The 27,037-nt window shown below is 41.4% G+C and overlaps 1 protein-coding gene across 1 annotated transcript in view; it reads left to right on the top strand.

The window, feature by feature from the left end:
• Positions 1-27,037, top strand: part of adcy2a (adenylate cyclase 2a) — a 223,558-nt gene that overhangs the window by 145,925 nt on the left and 50,596 nt on the right. Inside the window, exons 5-8 of the mRNA XM_056286380.1 lie at positions 4,382-4,530; positions 5,446-5,557; positions 5,870-5,997; positions 23,685-23,843. Coding sequence (XP_056142355.1) covers positions 4,382-4,530; positions 5,446-5,557; positions 5,870-5,997; positions 23,685-23,843 — 548 coding nt within the window. The remainder of the gene's footprint in view (positions 1-4,381; positions 4,531-5,445; positions 5,558-5,869; positions 5,998-23,684; positions 23,844-27,037) is intronic.

The following is a 27,037-nucleotide window of genomic DNA, read 5'->3' as shown; positions in this document are numbered from 1 at the left end:
CACATCTCTTTTTTTTTTAATTATCTGAATTTTATGCAGTCTTGTGTGTACGCAAATAAAATCTCAATGAAATTGAGATTTGTCTAGAAATGTAAAGCGCTTTGAGTGGCTGTTGCAGCTAGAAAAGCACTTTATAAAATGGACCAAGCTGGCTAGACCAAACTAGTCTAGTCAGAAAGGCACGAACTGAGGAAGCCTCTTGGATGAGAGGCGAAACGTCTTGACGGATATAGACCAAGTCCAGTTGCACTTGATTCAACTCCTTTGGATAACCATGACCTGGATGAATGAGAACATTCACAGACACTATATAAAATGCAACTTGATTGATTGATTGATTGATTGATTGATTGATTGATTGAGTAAATATATTAGTCAAGCATGTCTGTCTTTTTTTCTTTGTTTTTTTTTTTTTTGGATCCCCCCCCCTTTTTTTTTTTCCTCCCCAATTGTATTCGGCTAATTACCCTACTCTTCCGAGCTGTCCCGGTCGCTGCTCCACCCCCTCTGCCATTCCGGGGAGGGCTGCAGACTTCCACATGCCTCCTCCAATACATGTGGAGTCGCCAGCCACTTCTTTTCACCTGACAGTGATGAGTTTCACCAGGGGGACATAGTGTGCGGGAGGATCACACTATTCCCCCCAGTCCCCACCCCCCCCCGAACATGCACCCCAATCGACCAGAGGAGGCGCTAGTGCAGCGACCAGGACACACACCCACAGCCAGCTTCCCACTCACACACACGGCCAATTGTGTCTGTAGGGATGCCCAAGCAAGCCGGAGGGAAAATGGATATTCGAACCGGTGATCCCGGTGTTGGTAGACAACGGAATAGACCGCTACGCTACCCGGACGCACTCAGACATGTCTGTCTGACTCCAGTTATTTCACTTATGATTTAGTTGTTGGACATCAAGGAAAATTCCTACAAATACATCCTACAAAACACAAGGAAAGACAGCTAAAAAAAAATAAAAAATAATTACTATAAGAAAAACATCATGAGTTGATAAGAACAATAGTGATAGTGGAAACCAACTCTGGGGACTCAGATTGTCTGGAACTTATCACTCAAAATGAGGTCAAGAGTTTAAAATAATAACACATAACATAAGGAAATTAAATCAGGAATCTTACAGCGGCCATAGGATGCAAAACTGTGTTTACTCTGGAGGATGAAGCACATGTAATCATCACACTTCTAAAGGTCATTAAGCTCATATTTGAATAATTACTGCAGTCTATAAAAGGCAATGCCTGACACAAATCCTCAGTAGACTCAGTCCCTATAGTGAAAAAAGTTGATCTCTACAAGGAAAGAGCAGAGATAATTACACAGCAGAGCTAATCTGATTATGTTGGGTCTTGCCAGGAAAGCAAGATACATGACAGTGCATACACAATGACAACGTGTTTAACATTTACAAGTTATATATATACAGTGCATCCGTAAAGTATTCACACCTCTTCACTTTCCCCACATTTTGTTATGTTACAGCCTTATTCCAAAATGGATTAAATTCCTTTTTTTTCTCATCAATCTACATACAATACTCCATAATGACAAAGTGAAAAAGGTTTTGTAGAAATTTTTGCAAATTTTTAAAAATAAAAAACTGAAATATTGCATGTACATAAGTATTCACACCCTTTACTCAGTACTTGGTTGAGGCACCCTTGGCAGCGATTACAGCCTCAAGTCTTCTTGGGTATGAGGCTACAAGCTTGGCACGCCTGTATTTGGGGTATTTCTCCCATTCATCTCCTCTGCAGATCCTCTCGAGCTCTGTAAGGTTAGATGGGGAGCGTCGCTCCACAGCTATTTTCAGGTCTTTCCAGAGATGTTCAATGGGGTTCAAGTCTGGGCTCTGGCTGGGCCACTCAAGGACATTCACAGACTTGTCCTGAAGCCACTCCTTCATTGTCTTGGCTGTGTGCTTAGGGTCATTGTCATGTTGAAAGGTAAACCTTCGCCCCAGTCTGAGGTCCTGAGCACTCTGGAGCAGGTTTTCATCAAGGATCTCTCTGTACTTTGCTCCATTCATCTTTTCCTCTATCCTGACTAGTCTCCCAGTTCCTGCCGCTGAAAACATCCCCACAGCATGATGCTGCCACCACCATGCTTCACTGTAGGGATGGTATTAGCAAGGTGATGAGAGGTGCCTGGTTTCCTCCAGACGTGACGTTTGGCATTCAGGCCAAAGAGTGCAATCTTGGTTTCATCAGACTAGAGAATCTTGTTTCTCATGGTCTGAGAGTCCTTTAGGGGCTTTCTGGCAAACTCCAAGCGGGCTGTCATGTGCCTTTTACTGAGCAGAGGCTTCCGTCTGGCCACTCTACTATAAAGGCCTGATTGGTGGAGTGCTGCAGAGATGGTTGTCCTTCTGGAAGGTTCTCCCATCTCCACAGAGGAACGCTGGAGCTCTGTCAGAGTGACCATTGGGTTCTTGGTCACCTCCCTGACCAAGGCCCTTCTCCCCGATTGCTCAGTTTGGCTGGGCGGCCAGCTCTAGGAAGAGTCCTGGTGGATCCAAACTTCTCCCATTTACGAATGATGGAGACCACTGTGCTCTTCGGACCTTCAAAGCTGTAGAAATTTTTTTGTACCCTTCCCCAGATCTGTGCCTCGATACAATCCTGTCTCAGAAGTGCACAGACAATTCCTTTGACTTCATGGCTTGGTTTCTGCTCTGTCATGCACTGTCAACAGTGGGACCTTATATAGACAGGTGTGTGCCTTTCCAAATCATGTCCAATCAGTTGAATTTACTACAGGTTGACCCCAATCAAGATGTAGAAACATCTCAAGGATGATCAGTGGAAACAGGATGAACCTGAGCTCAATTTTGAGTGTCATAGCAAAGGGTGTGAATACTTATGTACATGCAATATTTCAGTTTTTTATTTTTAATAAATTTGCAAACATTTCTACAAAACCGTTTTCACTTTGTCATTATGGGGTATTAAGTGTCGATTGATGAGAAAAAAAGGAATTTAATCCATTTTGTTATAAGGTTGTAACATAACAAAATGTGGGGAAAGTGAAGGGCATCCGGAAAGTATTCACACCCCTTCACTTTCCCCACATTTTGTTATGTTACAGCCTTATTCCAAAATGGATTAAATTCCATTTTTTCTCATCAATCTACACACAATACCCCATAATGACAAAGTGAAAAAGCTTATGTAGAAATTTTTGCAAATTTATGAAAAATAAAAAACTGAAATATTGCAGGCGCCCCTCAGTCGGGACGCCTGTTTGGGGGGGAGGGGGAACTGGGGGGAATAACATGATCCTCCCACACACTACGCCCCCCTGGCGAAACTCCTCACTGTCAGGTGAAAAGAAGCGGCAGGCGACTCCTCAAGTATCGGAGTAGGCATGTGGTAGGTAGTCTGCAGCCCTCCCTGGATCGTTAGAGGGGATGGAGCAGTGGCTGGGACAGCTGGGAAGATTGGGATAATTGGCTGGATACAATTGAAGAGAAAAAGGGGGAGAAAAAAATGTTTAAATGAAAAAAAAACGCACATTGTGAAATGTGAAACACGTTGTTTCATTTAGTACTTCAGTGAAATTTTGTAAAAATCAAGAAAAACCCTACTATGTGTAGGTGTGTCCAAACATTTTACTGGCACTGTGCATATAAGCTGTAACTGCTAGATGACATACAATTACTGAAATGTCAGATCGTAACACTGGGACACACTGAGCCACTGTACACATGCCGATTCTGTGCAAGGACATCCTCTCAGAATAATTAACACAAATTAAGTGACCGCTGAGGATCCTTGTTCACACCCCAGTTTATCAGTTTTATTAAAGTTTGATGAAGCTCACTGGTTAACTGAGCAAACACAAAAAGCAAACACAAAAAGAGGGTCTTCTTAGAGAAAACGTGCATTAAAACTGCATTCTGTTGAGCCCTCAGGGCACAACATGCTGTAATATTAATAGATAAATAAATAAATAAATTGCTTTGTTCAATAGGACATCAAATATTTTCCGACTGCCCTTTCCAAAACATTGCTTTAAAATGCTTTTTAAACTGAATAGCCAGGATTTGAGTACTTCTCTTCAAATGTGATTATACTGACATAGACGGTCAAGATACGACATTTAAGCAAGCTATATTTGAGCAAGTGTGTTTTTAGTGAAACATAGAATTTGAATGTAGTCTGAATTCAATCATTATTTTAAGTGCTTACACATAACATGCACATAATGTTTTATAGACCATTCTTCCCAGCTTTGTAACAAACCTGTTGTGTTTGCAAAATAATAATAATAAAAAAAATCCTTATGGTTTTGTTCTTCAGCTTCCACTTCTTCTTCTTCTTGCCTTTTCCCTTCCTACCCCATTTTTGAAACCCTGTGTTAGGAGCGTCTGCTGTTGTCCCTGCTGCCAGCTCACATTGCTCGTGTGATGAAGGCTGAGATCATCCAGAGACTGCAGGGTCCAAATTTTGGCCAGATTGAGAACACAAACAACTTTCACAACCTCTATGTCCAAAGACACACCAATGTCAGGTATCTCTCACTTACTGTATCCAGCCTTATGTGACCAAACGAGCTAAATAAAACCTGGTTCATTTACAAAAGACCTTGAAATATTTTTTTCTGCTCAGCAGCTAAAGTGAAAATAATGAACAGTAAAGGCAGTGACCCTGGTTAAAAGTCTGGATTGCAAGTTCAGTTGAACATCTCTTCTCTCCCATAATTTCTGACACTGTCCACTCTACACTATCAAATTAAGTGAAACACCATAACATTTATCAGATAAACCTACTGAATGACTTTAGTAGTATATTGACAAAAGAAGCTGAATGACAGACACAGACCAACAGTCTATTCTAAAAATTAGGAATAAAAAGAAGTCAAGAACATTTTATCTGGTTATCGGTAGTTCTGTTATTGGCATTAATGTGCTCTCTTGCTCGCTCTCTCTCTCTCGCGCTCTCTCTCTCTCGCTCTCTCTCTCTCTCTCTCTCTCTCTCTCTCTAGCGCGCTTTTAAAAATTATTATATATGTATTTATTTTTATTCTCTCTTTTAAAAATTTATTATTATTATCAAAGTATTGTTTATTTTAATTTCTCTCTCTTTGTAAAGTATTATTATTAAATTATTTATTTTAATTCTCTCTCTTTTAAAATTATTATTTTTAAATTGTTATTCATTTTATTCTCTCTCTCTCTCTCTATCTGTATATACATCGGAGTTGTACACATGCCACTGCAATACACCCATATTTTGTTATTTCAACATTTTTTTTTTTCAGAGTACCCTGGGTGGGGAGTTTGTTGTGCATTCAACTGTTGTCTTTCTCCGTATAATACATTTTAATAGTATGGTTAAGGTGGTTTCATCATTAAAATCTTATAATTGGAGGAATGCATATCTAATCTTATTTTATCTCACATTGTCCTTTTTCATCCATCTCTAGTATACTGTATGCTGATATAGTAGGATTCACGCGACTGGCCAGTGACTGCTCACCTGGAGAGCTAGTGCACATGCTGAATGAGCTGTTTGGCAAATTCGATCAAATTGCCAAGGTAAACGTTTCCTTTCATTCAGGCTCTAGTTATTAAATTACACATCCTAATACAGTGCTGCTTGCCATAATTGCACATAACATTATTGATAAATGATTGGGTTCTGTGATGAATGTGATAAATATCAAAAAATCTATTAAGACGAGTTGACTGAGCTAATTTTCCAATTCATTAGTAAACCCTCTGTGAGTGGAAGCTTGTTTAAAGACTGTGAACAGATTGTATTGTTTTGTACAGCAACTGAATTTACATTTCTTGTATGGCAGTACTAACTTTTATTGATGCCTGGTGTTTCCTGCAATCTCTTTGCAGGAAAATGAATGTATGCGAATAAAAATCCTTGGGGATTGTTACTATTGTGTGTCCGGTCTGCCCGAGTCATTGCCCAACCATGCTAAGAACTGTGTCAAGATGGGCCTGGATATGTGCGAGGCCATCAAGTAAGTTTCAGATACAACTTGGGAATACTACAGGGTGCAGATTCAGGTCCAGCCCACACATATAGCAATTCATATTGTAGCCTTTCATAATTTAAACCAGACATGAAGCAGAACTTAAAATGTAATTGATTTTACACAAGCATCACTGTCTTTCATTTGACTATGTTGCAGACAAATGACTTAATCTCTGTGCTGTACTCTTATCTGCAATCTGTCTGCTAGATTGTTCTTCCACTTTAATGTAGAGAAGACATGATCATCAAGTAGGTTTGGTTGAGTGAGAACTGAACGTTTTTTTTTCAAGAATTTAATTTATTGAATTTTAAACAAGCAAACAAAATATACACAGAACATTTGTAGAATGCACAACATATAAATCACATTTACCAAGCGCGTCTATGATAGAGGAGCACATATAGAAATCTTGTCCCAGTCACCCCCACCCCCACTAGCCCCATCCCGGGATTCCATATAAAGAAGGGCTGTTCATCCCTGGAGTAATACGGGAAGGTGCTGGAAGTCAGGTTTTATATTCAAAAAGAAAGAAAGAAAAATAAATAAGTAAATAATAGAAGAAGCGAGGGGGGGTTAGAAATTGATAAACATACAGCTTATATTACTGACAAAAATCAACAGAGAGACAAAAGAAAACAAAAGAAAGTAAAAGAATAAGTCTTTAGTATGAATGAAGGTTCTGAAAATATTTCAGGAAAGGTCGCCACACCTGTTGGAACTTTTTATTTGAGTTACAAACTGAGTAGCAGGTCTTTTTGAGGTTTAGACAGGACATAATATCCCTCACCCACTGGGCGTGGGTGGGTGGAGCAGCGTTCCCCCATCCTAGTAATACTGGAAGTCTGGTCAAAAGAGGTGAAGGACAGTGTGTTGCATTTGATTGGAATCAGGCTCACGTCATCTTCTCCAGTGTGCCAAAGAGGGTGTCCAGAGGGTTGGAGTCTAGGTCAAAATTGAGAATTAGAGATAACGTTTGGAAAACGTTCTTTCAGTATTTTTCCAGGCTATGACATGTCCAGAATATATGGATAAGAGAAGCCTAACCTCCTCTACATGTGTCACAGCAGGGATTCTTATCTGAGTAAATACGAGATAGTTTGGCTTCTGACACATGGGCCCTGTGCACTAGGTTAAACTGTAACAGACAGTGACAGGCACAGAGGGATGTCGAATTAACCAGTTTGAAGATTGAATCCCATATACCGTTCGACAGATATAAATCCTGCTCTCAGGCAGTTTTAATTTTGTTGAGAATGGTATGTCTTATCCCTACCAGCTTGTCATAAATAGCTGATGTTAACCCTTTGCGCGATGGGTGTAAACAAAGAAACACATCAGTGGTGTTTGTATCAGGTGCCCCAGGGAAATTTGATATCTAAAAATGGAGAAAATGTCTGGTTTGCAGTACCTGAAAAATAGGTAGGTTGAACTTTTCAGAAAGTTGTTCAAATGACACAAAACTGTTTTTGATAAAAAGGTCTTTAAAGTGCTCAATGCCCCTTCTCTGCCATTTTTGAAATGTAGAATCAAATAAAGAATGTTGGAAAAGATGGTTAGATAGAATAGGACTTGAGAGAGAAAAACTATGAAAACCAAAGTGTTTTCTGAACTAAGCCCATGCTCTGACGATGTGCCAGATAACCAGATTATCAATTGATTTATTTGGGGGAGAAGGAGTGAGGATCCAAGCAGTGCTGAAATGGAAAGGTTTTTGACAGAATTCCACTCCCATTTCCACCTATGATGGACAGTTAGCTTGGTCATGAAAGTGTGACCATAACGTAAGACAGCATACTATATTAGCCGCCCAGTAATAAAAGCAAAAATCCGGCAGTGCCATGCCACCGTCACTTTTAGATTTTTGAGGATGGACTTTATGTAGTCGCGGGCACTTGCCATTCCATATGTAGGACAATATAACTGAGTCTAGTGAGTCAAAAAAGGATTTCAAGGTTGGTATAGACTATTTCAGATATATCTAGTCTTACAGCCTTTCATGAGGACTATGCTCCCTTCTGTAATGTTCTGCCTGTCAGACTGCCACCTCGATCTTGGTTGAAGCGTAGACACATACTGTTTCCACCAGCAGTCCCAAAAGGTGCTGGCCAGACTTTCCACTGACACTTATAGAGGTTGTTGTTGTCAAATTCACCAGGAAGCGTAGGAGGACGACCTGCTTTTTGAGTGAGTAGTGTCATGGGGGTAAGTATGAAAGGCTCTTCCGGATCTGTGGACACTGGGACCAGAGGTCATGAATTCACAATAGCTGTCACCTCAGCCATCAAAGTAGAAAGGACCTCATGTAAGCCTAGAAGATCCCAACTGAAAGATCATGGAATCCAAGATTTTCCGGGTGATTCCGATCATGCGTTCCCATGCTCCCCCCATATGTGATGCATGGGGTGGAATGAAAGTCCAAACACATCATTGATCTGTCAGAAATCTCTTCACTTTGGTCTTGTCAAGGTTAGAAAGCATATTAAGTTGACGACAGGCTCCAATGAAGTTGGTTCCCCTGTCCGACCGTATCTGCTTGATTGACCCACGGATGGCTATAAAACGCCTCAGGACAAATATGAAACAAGAAGCATTGATGGACTCAAGTGATTTCCACATGAATAACTCGGATGCCCAGACAAGTAAATAAGACGGCCCATCTCTTGTTGTTAGCGTGGCCACCTCTGGTCCTGTGGGTGTAGACTGTCCAGGTCCCAAATACGTCAATGCAAACATAGGAGAATGGGGGGTCAATACCGAGTCTGTCTTGTTTGCAGATCGGCCATTTTCTGCACCTGAAAGCTTCCACAGAGCCTGCGGCAAGTAATGCATTTGTAGATAACGAAACACACACATCTCTTGGCACCCACTACCCAAAAACCTGCTGTACGGACAGCACCCTTGGTGAAGAGTCACCCCTGATGTTGTGATTGCTCGTGATAGTGCCTTACCAACAGAGTCTTGATGTGGTGTCGTCCTGGAACTATGATAGGATCATTCTCCTCATATCTAATTTTAGCTTGAGATATGTGCCCACCTACCCTCAGAAGGCTGTTCTCATCTAAGATGGGGTTCAGTGTATGAAGGGGACTGTCCCTTGGTACATCCTTGTGGGTTCTGATGCACTGAATTTCCTTTGCGTAGATTTCCTCCTGCACAGCTCGGATTATGACATTCTTGGCTTGTGTCAGCACATCCACAGTGTAAGCATTTTCACAATGGTGCCATCCTTTGCAGAGTCTCAGATGTTCAGATTTGTCTCCCTTGAAGAGACGAGCAATGTGTATAAGACATGTTATTGCGTGAGAGACTGACTTTCACCTAGAGAAGTGCTCAAAGTGCTGCGACTTAAGACAGTCATCTCTAGTGGCAGTACTGAGAGTTGACACCTGAGGACGAATCTCAACATCGTCATTTGAATCCACAAGGTTGTAGGTGTCTGTATTAGGAGACATCCACCTTGGTCGCGTCAAGAATGTCGGACCTGTAAGCCATGTAATATCCTTGAGATGAGCTGCTGGGACAGACCTTGTCGCATGACCTGCAGGATTCTGCTCAGTAGATACATAGTGACACTGCTGAGGGTGGGAGCATCTTCTTATTCTTTGGACTCTGTTGTTCATGAAGACATAGAATCTACACCTTTTATTGTAGATATATCCAGGGATAACCCTGCTGTCCATGAAGAAAGTCACTAGGTCTAATTTTAAGTCAATTTCCGATGTAATGAGCTCTGCAATATCCGCAGTTAACACAGCTGCACAGAGTTCAAGCCGAGGAATAGTGTAATCTGGCAAGGTGCCTTGCTTTCTCAAGGATAAAGCCTGAGTGGTAGTTTCCATTCATGTCCAAGACCCTCAGATAGGCAACGGCAGCTATGGCCTTCACGGAGACATCAGAGAAGACACAAAGCTCTCTGCGTTGTACAGTCAGTAGAGAAGCTTGAACATAGGGTCTAGAGATTTGAAGGAGTTGGAGTTCTTTAAGAGAATCTCTCCATTGTTCCCACTGTTCCACTTTCTCTCGAGGCAAAGGTATGCCCCAATCACACGAGTCAGCTGTGAGGTCTCGAAGCAGGGCCTTCCCTTGTATGACGACCGGTGCTGCAAAACCAAGGGGGTCGTACAAACAATTCACTGTTGCTAGGATTTGGCGACGCGTGAATGGTTTTATCTCACTGGACACTTGGATTGTGGATGTGTCACTCTTAAGGTCCCAGCTGATCCCAAGACTACGCTGCATAGGTAGAGTCAACACCAAGATCCAAGTCCTTGAGATCACCAGCACGATCCTCAAGAGGAAGCGCTCTCATCACTTCTTCACTGTTTGAGGCAATTTTAGGCAGCCTTGTGCTAGAACAAGTTAACATCCTTTGCGTCCTTTGCAGGAGATCAGTGGCAGTCACTGCAGTTGGTAGTGACTTTCACCCATCATCGACATAGAAATCTCTTTCTACATAATCCCGAGTGGCTGTTCCATACTGTGACTCTCCTTCTCGTGCTGCCCGTTTGAGACTGTAAATTGCCACAACCGGTGAGGAGCTACTGCGGAAGATGTGGACCTTCATTCTGTACTCTATAATTTCCTTATTAGAGTCATTATCTTTGTACCAGAAGAAGCAAAGAAAGTTTCTGTCTTCAGAGTGAACAAGAAAGCAGTGGAACATCTGCTGTACATCTGCAGTAATAGCAACAGCTTCTTTCCTGAAATGGAGGAGTACTCCAAGGAGGCTGTTGTTTAGGTCAGGGCTGGTTAAGAGGACGTCATTAAGAGAGACTCCAGCATACTGATAGCTTGAGTCGAAGACAATCCTGATTTGGCCCGGTTTTCTGAGATGGTAAACCCCAAAAAGGGGTAAATACCAACATTATTCATCTTTCTCTAGGACAGGGGCTACCTCTGCATGGTGTTTCTCTAGAATCTTCTCCATGAACCCAAAGAAATTATATTTCATTTCAGGCTTTCCACTGAAAGAGCATTGTAATGACCCAAAGCACTGCAGTGTCTGAGCTTTGTTGTTGGGCAAACGGCATATTTGTGGTTTGAAGAGAAGAGGAGCTACCCAGTTGTTCTCTCATTCTTATAGACACTCTTCTCCATGATATTGAGGAAGATGGCATCTTCAACACAAGGAGCTAACTTGTCATCATCCTTTGTCCTCTTGAACATATCGCATCCAACATGGTCTCCCTTTTCCTCTTCAGGTCACTTCTCCATGTGAACACTTGTGTTGAAACCTGTCATGTTGCTTTATTGAATTTCTCTTACACATTGTAGAGCAGTGTTTCTCAACCCAGTCCTCAAGGAACCCCTATCCTGCATATTTTCTTTGCAACTCTGAATAGGTACCTGTTTGTAGTTATTCAACCAATCAGCAATGAATTTTGTCAGATGTTGCACACCTTGCATAATTAAGTGCTGTGAGATGATTGGTTGAGTAAGTACAAGCAGGGCTACCTATGCAGGGTTACAATGAAAATCTGCAGTATAGGGGTTCCTTGAGGACTGGGTTGAGAAACACTGTTGTAGAGGCTGGGACATGGTTTGAAAACAGACGGTCGACCATTCTCCAGAGTATTTGTAAAGATGATGTTAGCTTTGTCTGGCTTGTGAACCTTGCCGATGCAGACATTACCCACTATAACCCACCCTAAGTCTAGCTTCTGTGCACAGGGGGCGTCATGTGGTCCATTGATCTGCTTACACACCTTATGTATCCTAATGATGTCCCTTCCGAGCAGAAGCAAGATTGGGGCTTCAGGATCCAGTTCCGGGATCTGGCGGGCAATAGTCTGCAGGTGTGGATGACCAAGGGCAGCTTGCGGCATGGGACTCTCTGAACGGTCATTTGGAATCTGGTTGCACTCTATCAAGGTTGGCAGAGGGAGGGTGACCTGTCCATCCATTGATTCCACACTGAACCTCTGCACTCTTCTCCCAGCTGTCTCGACTGTGCCAGCACAAGTTCTAAGTCAGAATGGAGCACTGTCACCTTTAATGTCAAAAAGGGTAAAGATGTCTGCCCTCACCAGTGAACTGTTGCTTTGATCGTCAACAATCACACAGGCTTTGATTGCCTTCTTTTGCTGACCACTGGGAAAGATTTTGATGAGGCAATCCTTAGAACAAGTCAGTACACCTGGATGACACTGCATCTGGGAGGGGATCAATTTTCTCCTCCCCGCCATGCTGCTCTGGAGGGGTGGGAGCCTTTGTGCACTCTTTGGCAGGCACAGGGTCTGTTGCTGAGTGATGTTGTTCACTGTTACATTCAGTGCATTGGACAATCTTTTCAGAGTTCTTTGCTTGATGTGTTGTCGATGCTACACACTTAAAGCAGATACCATTTTGTTTCAGAAAGGATTTTCTATCTTCAAGGGGCTTCTCTAAACACACGGCATTTGTACAGAGAGTGTGGCTTCTTATATATACGACAGAGCTTGGCAGGATCAATCTTTGTCTTATGCTTATCATCTGTTGGGGAGTTGTCCAGAGAAACGTCTGTCTTGTGGACTGAGATGGACACTCAATTAGTGGACTTGAAAGTGTTTCTTTCTGGCTGACTGTTATCAGCACTGGGTAAGAAGAAACTGGGGTCGTTACGCATCTTTGCTTGCTGACAGATGAAGTCAACAAGCACCATGAATGGTGGGGAAGCAACCTTATGTTGCGTTTTGTATGTGTAACCCAGTGTCATCCACTTTTCTTGTAAGCTAATGATAGCTTTTTCCACAATGCCACTTATACCTCGAGCCGTGTCTAGGTATGCTAGGCCTGAAAGGTGTCCCTCTGATTTTGTTGCTTGGAGTTCCATCAGTAAGTATCCTAGCTGTCTGAGCTTCTTGTAGCCTTTATTAGAAATCTTTGGGAAACTGTCAACTCTTTCTAGTAGCGAGTTCCCAATGACCTCGGGAGCCTCCATAAGGTTCATCGAGACATTCCCAAATCATCTGGAGGCCATTTACTGGGCTGTTCACCTTCAAAGCTCTTATGCGTTTCACTTGTGCTGCTGCTGCTGACTCCAACTGCTTAACTAAGAGGTCCATCTCTTCATTTGCTGCCGGGCTGAGTTCTCTGGTTGCATTTAAGAATGATGCTCTCCATCCTCTGTCATTTTCAGGGTGCTCATCGAACTGCAGTAGACCCATAGTGACGAGTTCACGTCTTGCCATAAACTTGACAAAGTCTGCTATATTCTGTTGCTCAGCTCTGTTTGCCTGTTTTGCTGTTACATGGTGGTAAGCATGGGGACGTTGTGCATGTGGATGGTCAGCATACTGGTGAGCATGGTACTGGTCAGCTGACAGCTGTGGATCTGCGCACTGGTGAGAATGAGAATGTGGGTAATCATAATCGTCTGGTTGCTGACTATAGATATAGAATGGGTTGTAAGACACTTCTTTTTTGGGTGAATGCTGCCTGCTGGGGCTTAACTTAGCAATGTTTGTGTTGATGTCAGTTACTTCTCTCTTAACTGTATGCGTGTGTTGATGATAGAGATCCACTTTGACACTAGGAATGTTGCCCATGGACAGCCTGTTTTGCAAAGAGATTTCTGCAGGAGTAAGGTCCCCATGCTGTAGCTCTGGTGTCAAACGCCTAGCCTGTAATTCAGCTTGTTCTTGAACATACTCTTCAATATGTGAGGAGTCAAAACACTGACCTGTACGCGCACTGTGGTAATTACAACTTGACTCGTTATCATTCTCAAGTGTCGCTGCAAAGGCATCTGCTTTGGCTGTTGCTTCCGCTGCTTCTCTTTGAACATCTAGTACATTTAAACATGCATCCAAGCATACCTTTTCTGCATCCAAATGGGCTTTTGCCATTTTCATCTCCATCTCTTTTTCAGCAAACTGGATTTCTGCTGTAGCTGCCTCAGCTTCAGATCTAGCTTTGACTGCCGCTGCGCTACTAGTAGAGCTATGAGAGCACTTAGATAATGAGGAGGCCTTAGATCTGGTACCAAAGGTGTGGTGAGATGGTGCTTTGTTTTGTTCCATGATGATTGTATACCTGTCCATAGACTGCTGTGCTGTCGTTGGCCTGCTCTGCAACGTAACGATGTAGCAGTGGAACTGGTCTCATCTGCTGTAGATCAGTCTGCCTGGGAGTTGTCGTTTTACTGTTCTGTAACCCTCATGCGCCCTACCTGAGCCGACAGACAGATAACTCCTCCTCCAATCACCACGATGACGACGACATTCAGTTCAACTTCCTGTAATGGTGAATTAGGGGTAGGGTAAAACCACAATACTCTCAAAGGCTGCAATGTAGCCAGAAGTCAGCGAATACTGAAGCCATGAGGAGATTATCTGCCATGTTCTCGCTTATTCTGTGTACATACTGTGAACTACCTGTTGTGGTTCAGCCCCCTGCTTGGCCCTCTGGCTCCACTCGTGAGGTCATGAAGCACTCTGAAACAACAGGTACGTCTGCGCGCGCTCATAGAGCGTCACGTAGACACAATCAACAACAACATACCTGTCTACAATCTACAACCACCACACCTGCGAGTGAGCAGTTCATCACCAATCTACAAGACCACAGCCAAGCCATTGTGTCGTCACCAGACCGTGCCTAAGCGACAGTCGAACCCCTCTAGCTCTACCCTCTCCTACAGACCCTAACCTCTCACTTGGAACTCCCGGCTATTGGATTTGGACCTCTAAAGGACTCACTCCCTCTCAGGGATTACAGACCCTGGAAAACCACGCTCAGACTTCTCTAGGACTTCTATCTTGGATCACGGACCATGGACACCTTTGCCTGCACGCACATTTTATATATTGGACACGCCATTTACATCCTGCACCACATGTAGAGTAAATACTTACACATAGTCTAGACACACAACCCGCTGGTCATCACACATAGACACATCCCATAAACAAGACAAGCAGTGCACCGTACACAAAACACTTTATTCTTGTGTTTTTCTTCGTTTAATTTTGTTAATAAATCCACCCTTCTGACGGCTGAAGATTCCGCTGCCTCTGAACTACCTCTTTTGGTTACCTTGTTCCCGCGAGACTTCACGAGATGACATAATCAGTACTGAGGTCTATTAAAGAGACAGTACGTACTGAACAGGGGACTTCTTCGCAACTACTGACACAACTCCTCTATATGCACAAGACATGGCATAATCCAGTTAAAAGTAGTGCACCACCTTCATTGGTGTAAAGGGAAATTGGCTAAAATCAACCAAGATTTAGACCCAACATGTGACAGGTGCAAACAAGCCACTGCCAGACTCTTACATATGCTCTGGTCCTGCCCGAAACTAACTCAGTTCTGACATTCCATCTTTGAGGCTTTGGCTGCTATTGTATGTGTCCCACTTGAACCTTCTCCCCTGAGTGCTATCTTTGGGGTTGTTCCAGCTGGTGAACATTTAAATGCTACTCAGGCAAATCTGTTGGCCTACCCCACTCTATTAGCTAGGACATTTATTTATTTATTTCAGATCCCCATTAATCACTGCCTCAGCAGCGACTATTCTTCCTGGGGTCAAACAGTACAACAGTTACAATTTAAAAAGTCAACAAGCAAAAACAACATATATCAATATAACAGCAATGAACAGAAACGTCACACAAAACTAAACTTATCAAACAGCTTTGAGCACCACGATATTCTATATACCCAAAATACCCAATTCGACAAAAACAGTTACCATAAATGAGAAAAAAAAAGATTAATTAAAATAAAGCAGACATAACTCATAACAACAGAATACAGTAAACGGACATAAAAATTAGACCTAATCTAAAACAATCTCTTTCTACATTACATATTCTCTCAGCCTCTTCTTGAATCCAACTCTGCTGGTAATTGAAGCCAAATGTTGCCAAAGTCTGTTCCAGTAGGCAATTGCCCTGCACATTACAGTCTATTTTAAGGCATCAGTTCTGGGTGTAGGCGAGGTGAAATGACCCCTCAAAGCATGTCTAGTGCCATAGTCATGACCATCACTAGTAAGCAATAACTGAGAGGAGAAGCAAGCAGGTTTACATAGCATATAAGTGTTTTTTATAAACAGAATCAGACTACAAGCTAGTCTCTCATTGACTCTCATCCATGACAATTCATTATGCATTCTTTCAACACTTTCTAATTGAGCAATGCAGAGCGAGTCTCGCAGCTCTATTTTGGGTAAGCTGGATTTTACTTATTTATTGTTTAGATGTGTTTGACCAGATTGCTGGGCAGTAGTCAAGATGTGACAAGACTAGGGATTATATGACTTGCTTAGTAGTTGTGTTAGTTAGAAAATAGGCACTCCTAATGATTGAAATACTTATGCCCATTTTTGTTATAAAATTATTAACGTGAGTAGCCAGAGAGTGGTTCATCTGTTGTAACCCCCAGCAATATGGCTTTCTTAACCTGTTCAATATCAGCACCTTGCAAAGAAATACATAGTCTGTGTTCCTTTCTTTGAGCATGCTTTGAGCAATTAAGACATATTGTTTTGGGTATATTCAGTTTCAGCTTATTTTCAGTGACTCATTCAGAAATCTGAATTAACTCATCTTGAAGTAGACAGCTCAGGTCTGTGGCATTCCTTGCGGAAGCATATATTTTAGTGTCGTCTACGTAAATTGCAGAACGCTGCCTTGTAGTGTCTTAATACTTGATAAAGTTCCATTAAACATGACACATTGTTGTCTGTTGAATAGGTAGCTTTTCATCCAATCAATAGCCGAGAGTTTGAAGCCGTAAATAGCTAGTTTTATAAGTAACACTTCATGGTCGATGATATAAAAAACTGTGCTAAAATCCAGCGGTACTGTTCCAGCTAATAATGTATTGTCAAATTTGTTTCAGTCAATCATCTGTCGATTGTGTAAGAGCTTTGCATGTTGAATAGCTAGTTTTATAAGCATGTTGAAGATCAGAATTTATGCTAATAAAAAAGTAATTTTGAATTTGCTTAAATACAATTTTTCCATAAGTTTACTCAAGACAGGTAAAATACTGATTGGCCGACTGTTTGGTCCAGTGAATGATTCTTTTCTATTTTTTGGTAGAGGGGTGACCTTAGCTACCTTCCATACTTGAGGATAAATTCCTTCATTAAAACTCAGGTTGAAAATATGACATATAGGACTAGCCACAATTCCAGCTGACATCTTTAAGAGTCTACTGTCTCGATTATCATGACCACAGGGTTTGTCACATTTTAATTCAGACAATAGCTTTTCAATTTCCAAGAGTGACCGAAAATTCAAATTCACATTCTTTGTCCTACATGTTTTTTTTTCATATATAATTGAATCAGATAATTTACCATTTACAGCCAGCATGTTATTTCTTATAGTATTTACTTTACTTATGAAATACTTGTTGAAATAATTTGCAATTTCTAGGGGCTTGGTGATGAAGCTATCACCTGATTCAATAAATGATATAATTTTCCCATTTTATTGTTACCGATGATTTGATTGAGAGAATTGATTCTTCCAAATGAGTTGCAGAAATTGCGACGAATGTGTAGATCATTTTCAAACATTGTAGTACTCAACTCATTTACCTTACTTTTCAGACTACATATATGTTCAAGTGGGCAACTTTAAGTCCTTTTCCAGGGAGTTTTGTAGACATTTAGTTTAGGTAAAATGACAGGGCGCATTTGATTCATGTTATAACCAACCATTTGAATTGTGCGAGTGGAGCAGAGAATAGTAAAGCCAGTTGTGAAGATTTGGAGAAAAGAGATGTCAGATCGATAAAAACAACAGAGTAAAAAAGAACACAAAACACAGAAACACATGAATAGAACAACAGAATTGCGCTCCTGTGTAAATTTGTCCAGATTCTTCAAGCTCCTGACCATGAACTCTTTTGCCTGCTCAGGTGTACCATTTAGCTTTATGTAAATTTTGCAGTTGGAAGTCCATGTTCCTTGTATTTTTTTTCTCTTTGCGTAGGTACCGAGCTCTTTTGGCAATTTCAGCATTGTTCTTGGTTAAATGTTCATTAAGTATATTGATACTGCTCCAATGGAAGGAGGGTTCCCTCCTACTTTCACATGTTGGATAGCAGAGGTTATGCAGTCATTGAAATTAGAAAAGATTAGATATACCATGAGAGTCTCTGTATCCAAATTCCACTAGACATTGAAGCCCTTTTTAGACTTTGTAGAGGAGTTCGATCAGGGGTGGGCAAACTATAGCCTGCGGGCGACATATGGCCCATTGGGCTGTTTAATCCAGTCCGTGGGGTATTTAAATTAATACTATAATTAATTCAAATGACTGGTATTCACTATTTTTTTCCTGCAATATGTTATGGTTGGTTCCACTGGATGGCGCACTGCAAATACAACCAGCCTTTTCTAATGTAGAGGCCAAGAGTCACTCATCTCTTCACCTGACCTGACTTTCACTTTTGCCTTTTGCATTGAGCATCAGAGAATGTAGCAATCGCCTACTTTCACAAAATGAGTGGACCAAAGAAGCGACAAGCGACAGTGAGTGCCGGGCTTTTAAATAACAGTGGACGGCAAAACATCTTTTCACTGAAGTACAATCAAAGCCCATATGTCTGATTTGTCAAGAAAATGTTGCGGTATGCAAGGAATAAAATATCAGCCGACACTTTTACACCATGCTAACTACGCTAGCAATTTGTCATCCTAAGAAAGAGTGAGCACAGCTTCAAGGTTAGCAGCTAGTTTACAGTCTCAGCAAAATATTTTTACGCGACAGTCTACAATTCAGGAGTCCAGCACAAATGGAAGTTATCTACTGGCCTATAAATTAGCGAAAGTGAGCAGCCTTACTCAGAAGGAGAGTTTTTGAAGGACTGTATGGTGGAGACAGCAAGGCTTCTGTGTCCAGACAGCAAAAGCAAATTTGAAAACATAAGCTTATCGCGCAGAACAGTGACTTGCCGTATAGAACTAATTGATGGAGACTTGGTTTGTGGGCTTATCAAGAAAGCAGAGTCCTTTAAGTTTTATTCATTGGTACTGGATGAAAGCAGTGACATAAAGGACACTGCACACCTCTTAATTTTTGTCAGAGGAATTAATGACAATTGTGAAATCATGGAGGAGTTTTTATCGATGGAGTCCATGAAAGGCACAACGAGAGGATCACATTTATACGACAGGGTGTCTGGTTGCATTGAGAGGCTGAAGCTACTTGGTGTAAACTGGCGAATGTCACCACAGATGGATCGCCAAATTTAACAGGAAAAAATGTAAGACTGCTGAAAAGAATCCAGGGCAAGGTGAAAGAAGAGCACCCTGAGTCGAAGGTAATTTTCCTACATTGTATTGAGACGATCTTTCGGGAAGCGCGTCTGCGCGCATCCGACTTCTGACGACAATGCAGTGAATTCAGGGGAGCAGTCCGGGAACCGCCACAGTCTGGACGCGAACCCATATGTCCTGCACCGCGGGGGACAACGTTAACCAGTCGACTAAAGGGTCCGACCCGTTAGCCAAGGGCTACCAAGCCTATTCATCCGTGATCATTACAGTATTATCCACCAGGAAGTTCTGTGCAAGACTGTACTGCAGCTTGATCACCTAGTGAAGCCAGTTGTAAAACTTGTGAACTTCATACAGGCGAGGGGACTTAGTCATCGTCAGTTCATTAAATTCCTTGAAGAAACTGATGCTGACCATCATGACTTACTTCACCACTCCAATGTCCGTTGGCTAAGTTTGGAGAAAGTGTGGCGGCTCAGAGAGGAGATCGGCTCATTTTTGGAGTCAATGGGGAAAGCCGACGATTTTCCTGAGCTGAGCGACGCAGACTGGCTTTGCGATTTTGAGTTCGCTGTGGACATTTTGGCACACATGAACGTGCTGAACGTGAAGCTACAAGGGAAGAATGTATTTGCGCATGAACTGTATTCAAACGTGAAAGCTTTAAAAGCCAAGTTAACTTTGTTCTCAAGGCAAGCAATGAACAAACCATTCGCTCATTTCCCGACACTAGCAATGCTGAAAGAGGCGCCTCAGCATGCAAAGAAATACAGTAAATTACTGAACGAACTGCACGGAGAATTCTGTCATCGATTCTCTGATTTTGAAAAGATTGAGTAGTCACTGCAGCTGGTGTCGTGTCCCCTGTCACTCGACTGTGAGACAACACCACAGCAACTGCAGTTGGAGCTGACTGATCTCCAGTGTGACTCTGTCTTGAAGAAGTTCAACTCCGTCAAGCTGGATGAGTTTTATGCCTCACTGAACGAGACCAAGTTTCTAAACAGCCGACAGATGGCACAGAAGATGCTGGTGTTATTTGGCTCTACCTACACTACCGTTCAAAAGTTTGGGATCACCCAAACAATTTTGTGTTTTCCATGAAAAGTCACACTTATTCACCACCATATGTTGTGAAATGAATAGAAAATAGAGTCAAGACATTGACAAGGTTAGAAATAATGATTTGTATTTGAAATAAGATTTTTTTTACATCAAACTTTGCTTTCGTCAAAGAATCCTCCATTTGCAGCAATTACAGCATTGCAGACCTTTGGCATTCTAGCTGTTAATTTGTTGAGGTAATCTGGAGAAATTGCACCCCACGCTTCCAGAAGCAGCTCCCACAAGTTGGATTGGTTGGATGGGCACTTCTTTGAACAGATTGAGTTTCTGGAGCATCACATTTGTGGGGTCAATTAAACGCTCAAAATGGCCAGAAAAAGAGAACTTTCATCTGAAACTCGACAGTCTATTCTTGTTCTTAGAAATGAAGGCTATTCCATGCGAGAAATTGCTAAGAAATTGAAGATTTCCTACACCGGTGTGTACTACTCCCTTCAGAGGACAGCACAAACAGGCTCTAACAGGTACTATTTAATGAAGATGCCAGTTGGGGACCTGTGAGGCGTCTGTTTCTCAAACTAGAGACTCTAATGTACTTATCTTCTTGCTCAGTTGTGCAACGCGGCCTCCCACTTCTTTTTCTACTCTGGTTAGAGCCTGTTTGTGCTGTCCTCTGAAGGGAGTAGTACACACCGGTGTAGGAAATCTTCAATTTCTTAGCAATTTCTCGCATGGAATAGCCTTCATTTCTAAGAACAAGAATAGACTGTCGAGTTTCAGATGAAAGTTCTCTTTTTCTGGCCATTTTGAGCGTTTAATTGACCCCACAAATGTGATGCTCCAGAAACTCAATCTGCTCAAAGAAGTGCCCATCCAACCAATCCAACTTGTGGGAGCTGCTTCTGGAAGCGTGGGGTGCAATTTCTCCAGATTACCTCAACAAATTAACAGCTAGAATGCCAAAGGTCTGCAATGCTGTAATTGCTGCAAATGGAGGATTCTTTGACGAAAGCAAAGTTTGATGTAAAAAAAATCTTATTTCAAATACAAATCATTATTTCTAACCTTGTCAATGTCTTGACTCTATTTTCTATTCATTTCACAACATATGGTGGTGAATAAGTGTGACTTTTCATGGAAAACACAAAATTGTTTGGGTGATCCCAAACTTTTGAACGGTAGTGTATATGTGTGAGCAAACGTTCAGTGTGATGAACACTTACAAAGCACGTCACAGATCCCAGCTTACTGATGAACACTTGAGCTCTGTCCTGTGAATTGCCACAACAAAATTCACACTGGACTTTGATGCGCTCGCAAAAAAGGGTGACCAGCAACACTGTTCCCATTAAATCAAGCACTCGGGGGTGAGTTTATTTTCATTACTTTTTGGGAAATAGATTTCACATTCATGTAATTTATGCTAATTAATTGTTCCCCCTCATCAACTAGTATAAGTGGCCCGCCTTTCAATTTCTAAAACCCAGTGTGGCCTTTTGAGCTGAAAAGTTTGCCCATCCCTGGGTTAGATGCTCTACTGGTGGCTGGGGTTGATGGGCTTGCAATCTAATTCTCAACCCTTTCTCTTCTATTCTCCTTTTCCCTTTTGCTTCTTTATTTACTTCCTTTTTTAATTAATTTTCCCCTTTTGTTCCTTTAATTTATGCTTGTCACTTGTTTACTTTGTTAGTTTTTTTTATGGTTTAATTTAATTCATGTTATTTCGGGTGGCATACCAGGCGGGATAGGGGTGTGGTGGGGGATGTTGTATATAGGCCTGTGGGGAGGGTGGGTGTGTGGGTTGTAGTTGTGGGTGTGTTTTGAAAATTGAAAGTAAACCTTGTTTAAACAAAATGTAAAAAAAAGGAAGAGAAAAATGTAAAATATGTAACACTGGTTGTGAAGTAAAGATGTGGAGGAGTGAAAAACTAAAAAGTGTGCAGGAGCGCCTGTATGTTGCTTCTACTCCATCCAGCTGCCAACCAGAGGTCCAGAACTGAATGTTAAACTTAAAGGAAGCGGGGGAAAAAACATTTCCTTTTCACAGTCTTTTTTTTTTTTTACATTGCTGCTCTGTTGCCGCTGTTCAGATTACAAGCAAGCATCCCTGAAATGAAACTCCTGCACTGTGAAAGTAATATAGATGCAAGTTGTAGGCTTTATTTGCGTGACAGTTGAGACAACGAATTCAAAGAATAGCTGGAAGCACTTTTCATTTAAGTGAAATGAAATGTAATTTAAGGATCAAACACAGAAACATGGGCTGAGTGTTTTGCTTTATCTTCCTCATAGAGTGATATTAAAACTTTCTTCTCACATTATTGTATTTGATTAATGATGATATGTCTCCTAAAATTTGGCTACTCCTGCAGACTCTCAAGAGTCTCATTAGACTTTGAAATTGTTAGGTACTACATCTGAACACCCAAATTAGCAACTTGTTAAGGCTCTGCCTTCAGGCAAAGAGCTTTTTTTTTTTTTATTGCACGTCCGTAACAGCCCAGCCTGAAATATGGATAATTACTGACTATCCATTTGCTCAGAGGTAGAGGGCCTTTTTTCTATCACAAATTTAGCTGCATCAAAAGTGTTGGAGAGCAGTAGTGGTACGTTTGTGATCCTATGTCCAGATCGCAGAAAGATGGCAGAGCATGGCACAGACAGACACCATAAAGAGTAACTGAGTAAAAACAGTGATAATACAGAGAAGGAGAAGGAAATGATTGAAGGACACTGTATGCAAACTTTTTTTTTTTTGTGAATGCAATTTTAGAGTTTGAGTGTGAACTTTTATGTGTTTCCTGAATGTTCATATTTTATATCTGTTGTGGGTCTTTAATAGGATGTCAGATGAGGTCTCTCGCAGAGCTAAAAATCCCCACAGTTGTTTCTTAGATTACCAACAACTGATATGATGCAGTCTGCTGATGGCATCACCTTTGAGTTTATTTCTGTTCAGACATGCACCGTACATGTGCAGAATTACATGCATGTGCATTGTATTCTTGTATGTTTGCCTCCGTGCTCTGGATTGAAATTTAGTTCATTCAATTCCAAAGGTGATTTAAAAAATTCTATTTATATGAAGCATTCACTCTTAATTATTTTTAAATGATTGGATGATAACCTGATTCTAAAAAATGATCAATACTTTGATTTTGAAAAAGTTTCCTGAATTAATTGAAGTGAAACTGCATACATACTATCTATGCTTACTACACAAACTTTTTTCCTTTGTTTGTGCGTGTGTGTGTGTGTGTGCGTGTGTGTGTGTGTGTGTTATCACTGTACATTTGTTTGTGTCTGGCGGCTTGTGGTGACACCTGAATCACACACACACACACACACTCAACTTTGGTAAATATTCCTTTTTGGTGTAACACAGGAAAGTACGAGATGCCACCGGAGTAGACATCAACATGCGTGTTGGAGTGCATTCTGGGAATGTCCTGTGCGGCGTGATTGGCCTTCAGAAATGGCAATATGATGTCTGGTCACATGATGTCACACTCGCCAATCACATGGAGGCAGGTGGTGTACCAGGGTAAGTACACGTTGGAAGAAGATTAGAAGAAAATACCAGAAAGTTGAATCAGTTCATTTGTACAGAACTAGAACGACCGGGATTTCTTTCCTACCTAAAATGACCATAGGCAGTCAAAATGACTGCCAGTTTTTAACTATATTCTGTAAAGACAAATACCCAGTTGAGATCTTAATGCATTAAATATGTAAGTACGTCTGTTATGAAACTGACACCAAAATTAACATTTTAACAATCCTAATACTATTTTTAAACAATTTAAACTTCAGAGATACATGGTTGAACTTGAATAGCAAATTGAAAAAGTGAAAATATTACCTGAAAAACAAAATGGAAAACACATATTGCTAATGTAACAAACGAACAAGGTCTATAAAAGGTGAAATGTAAAAAAAAAGAACTGAAAATAAATATTAAAACAGTCTCAAACAATGATTGAAACTTTAAAACTACTAGAACGACCGTGGGAGGTCATTTTGATCACCGTGGTTTTTAAAGTCTATATTCTGTCAAGATAAATACGCAATTGCGATATTAAGGCATTACATATGTTAGTATGTCTGTTACGAAACTAAATGACACCAAAACTAACATTTTAAGAACTTTTAATACTATTTTTCATCCATCCATCCATTATCCAAACCACTTATCCTGCTCTCAGGCCCTGGCGGCCTGTCCAGGGTGTCTCCTGCCTGCCGCCCAATGACTGCTGGGATAGGCTCCAGCATCCCCGCAACCCTGAGAGCAGGATAAGTAGTTTGGATACTATTTTTCAAACAATTTAAAATTGCGGCTTCCCAATGCCTGTAAATACTGCAACGTGTTGGTGGTAGTCATGGTGCGTCTGTAACGGCAATAACCAAAAATCAAATTTAGACTATTTCTCTGCACTGGAGAATGCCTGGTTTTTGTTTTTGTTTTTGTTTTTTTTTCTGGGACAGAGCAATGAACTTAGCGAAGGAAATGATGCGACCAAAACGCGTCATAGTGACATGACTCGCATGATCACGCGCAAATTATGAGATGGTCATGTTGACCATCCATGGTCGTTTTAGGTAGATCACTTTTTTTGTGCGATTGATCTAAAACTAATTTTAATGCAAATATATGCAATTTTAGGAGAATTCAGGGAGTAGGAGGTCTATACCCCCCCCACAAAGTTATTAAACTTTGAAAATCCAAAAACAGTCATAATGACCGTCTTGGTCATTTAAGTGGGAGAAACAGTTCATCACTCATCTAAGTGACTTCATCAGTCTCAGCTAACTGCAGGTACCCCCATCCTTATAAACAGCACATTTGCACAATGACTGAAACCAGCACAGTTGTGTTACACCAAAATCATATACAAATTGCCGTGACCATTAACTAGAGTTACAATGGTCACATGTACTATTTACAGAGGATCGGGGAATAGTTGCAATCACAGCATTTTAAGATGGCGACAGATGTACTCTCAGCGCCTAGCCCCACCCCCCCTCCCCCGGGTCAGGGATGGTCATTCTCTAGTCACATAGATGGCATTTTTGGCTCCCCGTTCAAACTAGAGTTCCTCCCTATCAAGGATAGGCACGACCTCATCCTTGAAAGACTGGCCACTGGCCTGTAAATGTGTGTAGACTGTAGAGTACCGCTGACATGGTAGTTCTTCTGTGTTGTGCCATCCTCTTCACCAGAGTCTGTTTGGTTTCCCCGATATAGAATTCATGGCAATCCTCCCGACACTTAACAACATACTTTATATTGCCCTGTTTGTGCTGGGGGACCTAATCCTAGGGGTGGACCAATTTCTTGCACAGCATGTTTTGTGGTTTGAAAGCAACTGAGATGTGGTGTTCGGAAAATATGCGTCTCAACTTTTCCGACACACCCGCCACATATGGAATCACCGCAGGTTTATGCTTAGGCAGTGGTTGTCATTCTCCTCTCTCCAATCGGCTGGTAGACAATTTTGTTGTCCTCCTGGCTTTGACAAACACTCAGGTAGGATAACCACACTTAACCAGGGCCTAGGATTTCTCTCCTTCCCCGGCTGCTGTATCGATGGTGACATTGTCAGTTCGGTTGTGTCGCATCCTGAAGACTCCTAGTTTGTGTTCAAGTGGAAGATGAGAGTCAAACTTTAAGTACTGATCAGTACATGTTGGTTTACAGTAAATATCAACAATCAAATGTCCCCCATCACCAACTGTAATTCCAGATTCAGATTCAGACAACTTTATTTATCTCAGAAGGGCAATTCAGTTTTACAATCTACCCAGACCATATACAAACTCACAGACAAGTGGCAATCATCAGTTTATCAGAGACAATAGACAGATCAGTACATGGACAAGAGATGCATACTGTAATCCTCATCTGGCCTTGCATGCAGACTCCCATGAGGACCATTTCAGTCTAAGAAGGCTAACCTGTTATTTTTCACATCCCCCCTGGTGAACTTGATGTAATTGTCCATAGTGTTAATGTGATCAGTAAAATGTGGTACCTCCTGAGATTTAATTTCAACCCAGGTATCGTCCACATACCTGAAACAATGGCTAGGTGGTGCCCCTGGATATAACATCAGGCCCCTCTTTTCCACTTCCTCCATATACAAGTTGGTCTCTGTAGGTGAAACTGGGAAAGCCATAGCACATTCATATTTCTGCCTATAGTACTGTCCCCTGTATGTGAAGTACATGGACTGAAGACACATCTTCAGGAACAGAGACACTTGGTCAGTGTTAAGGATGGTCCTATTGCTAAGAGTGGGGTCGTCCTGTAATTTCATAGGGACAACCTCCACTGCTTCAGCAACAGGAATGTACGTGAACAGGGATGTAACATCATGAGAGATGTCCCTCACCTTATCCACAAAATCCATAGTGTTCTGAATGTGATGTTTAGTATTGCCTACCAACGGGTTAAGAATAGATGTCAGAAACTTAAAGATAATATAGGTCACTGAGTTAATCATACAAACAATAGGCTGTAATGGCACATCCTGTTTATATTTCGCAGGTAAACCATACAGACTAGGTGTAGCTTCCTCTGGGTATAATCTGTGGTACAAAATTCTGTCAATAGCAATGTCCTGTTCTAACAACTTCAGACAATCTATCACCTTTTTCTTGTAACCACTACCTGGATTCCATTTCAGGGGCTAATAAGTATTTATGTCACTAAGTAACATCATCATTTTCTCATGATAG

Source organism: Lampris incognitus, chromosome 9 (genome assembly GCF_029633865.1).
Source record: "Lampris incognitus isolate fLamInc1 chromosome 9, fLamInc1.hap2, whole genome shotgun sequence".
Lineage (NCBI taxonomy): Eukaryota > Metazoa > Chordata > Actinopteri > Lampriformes > Lampridae > Lampris > Lampris incognitus.
Note: the sequence above shows the minus strand (reverse complement) of the source record. Positions and strands in the feature narration are given on the sequence as shown.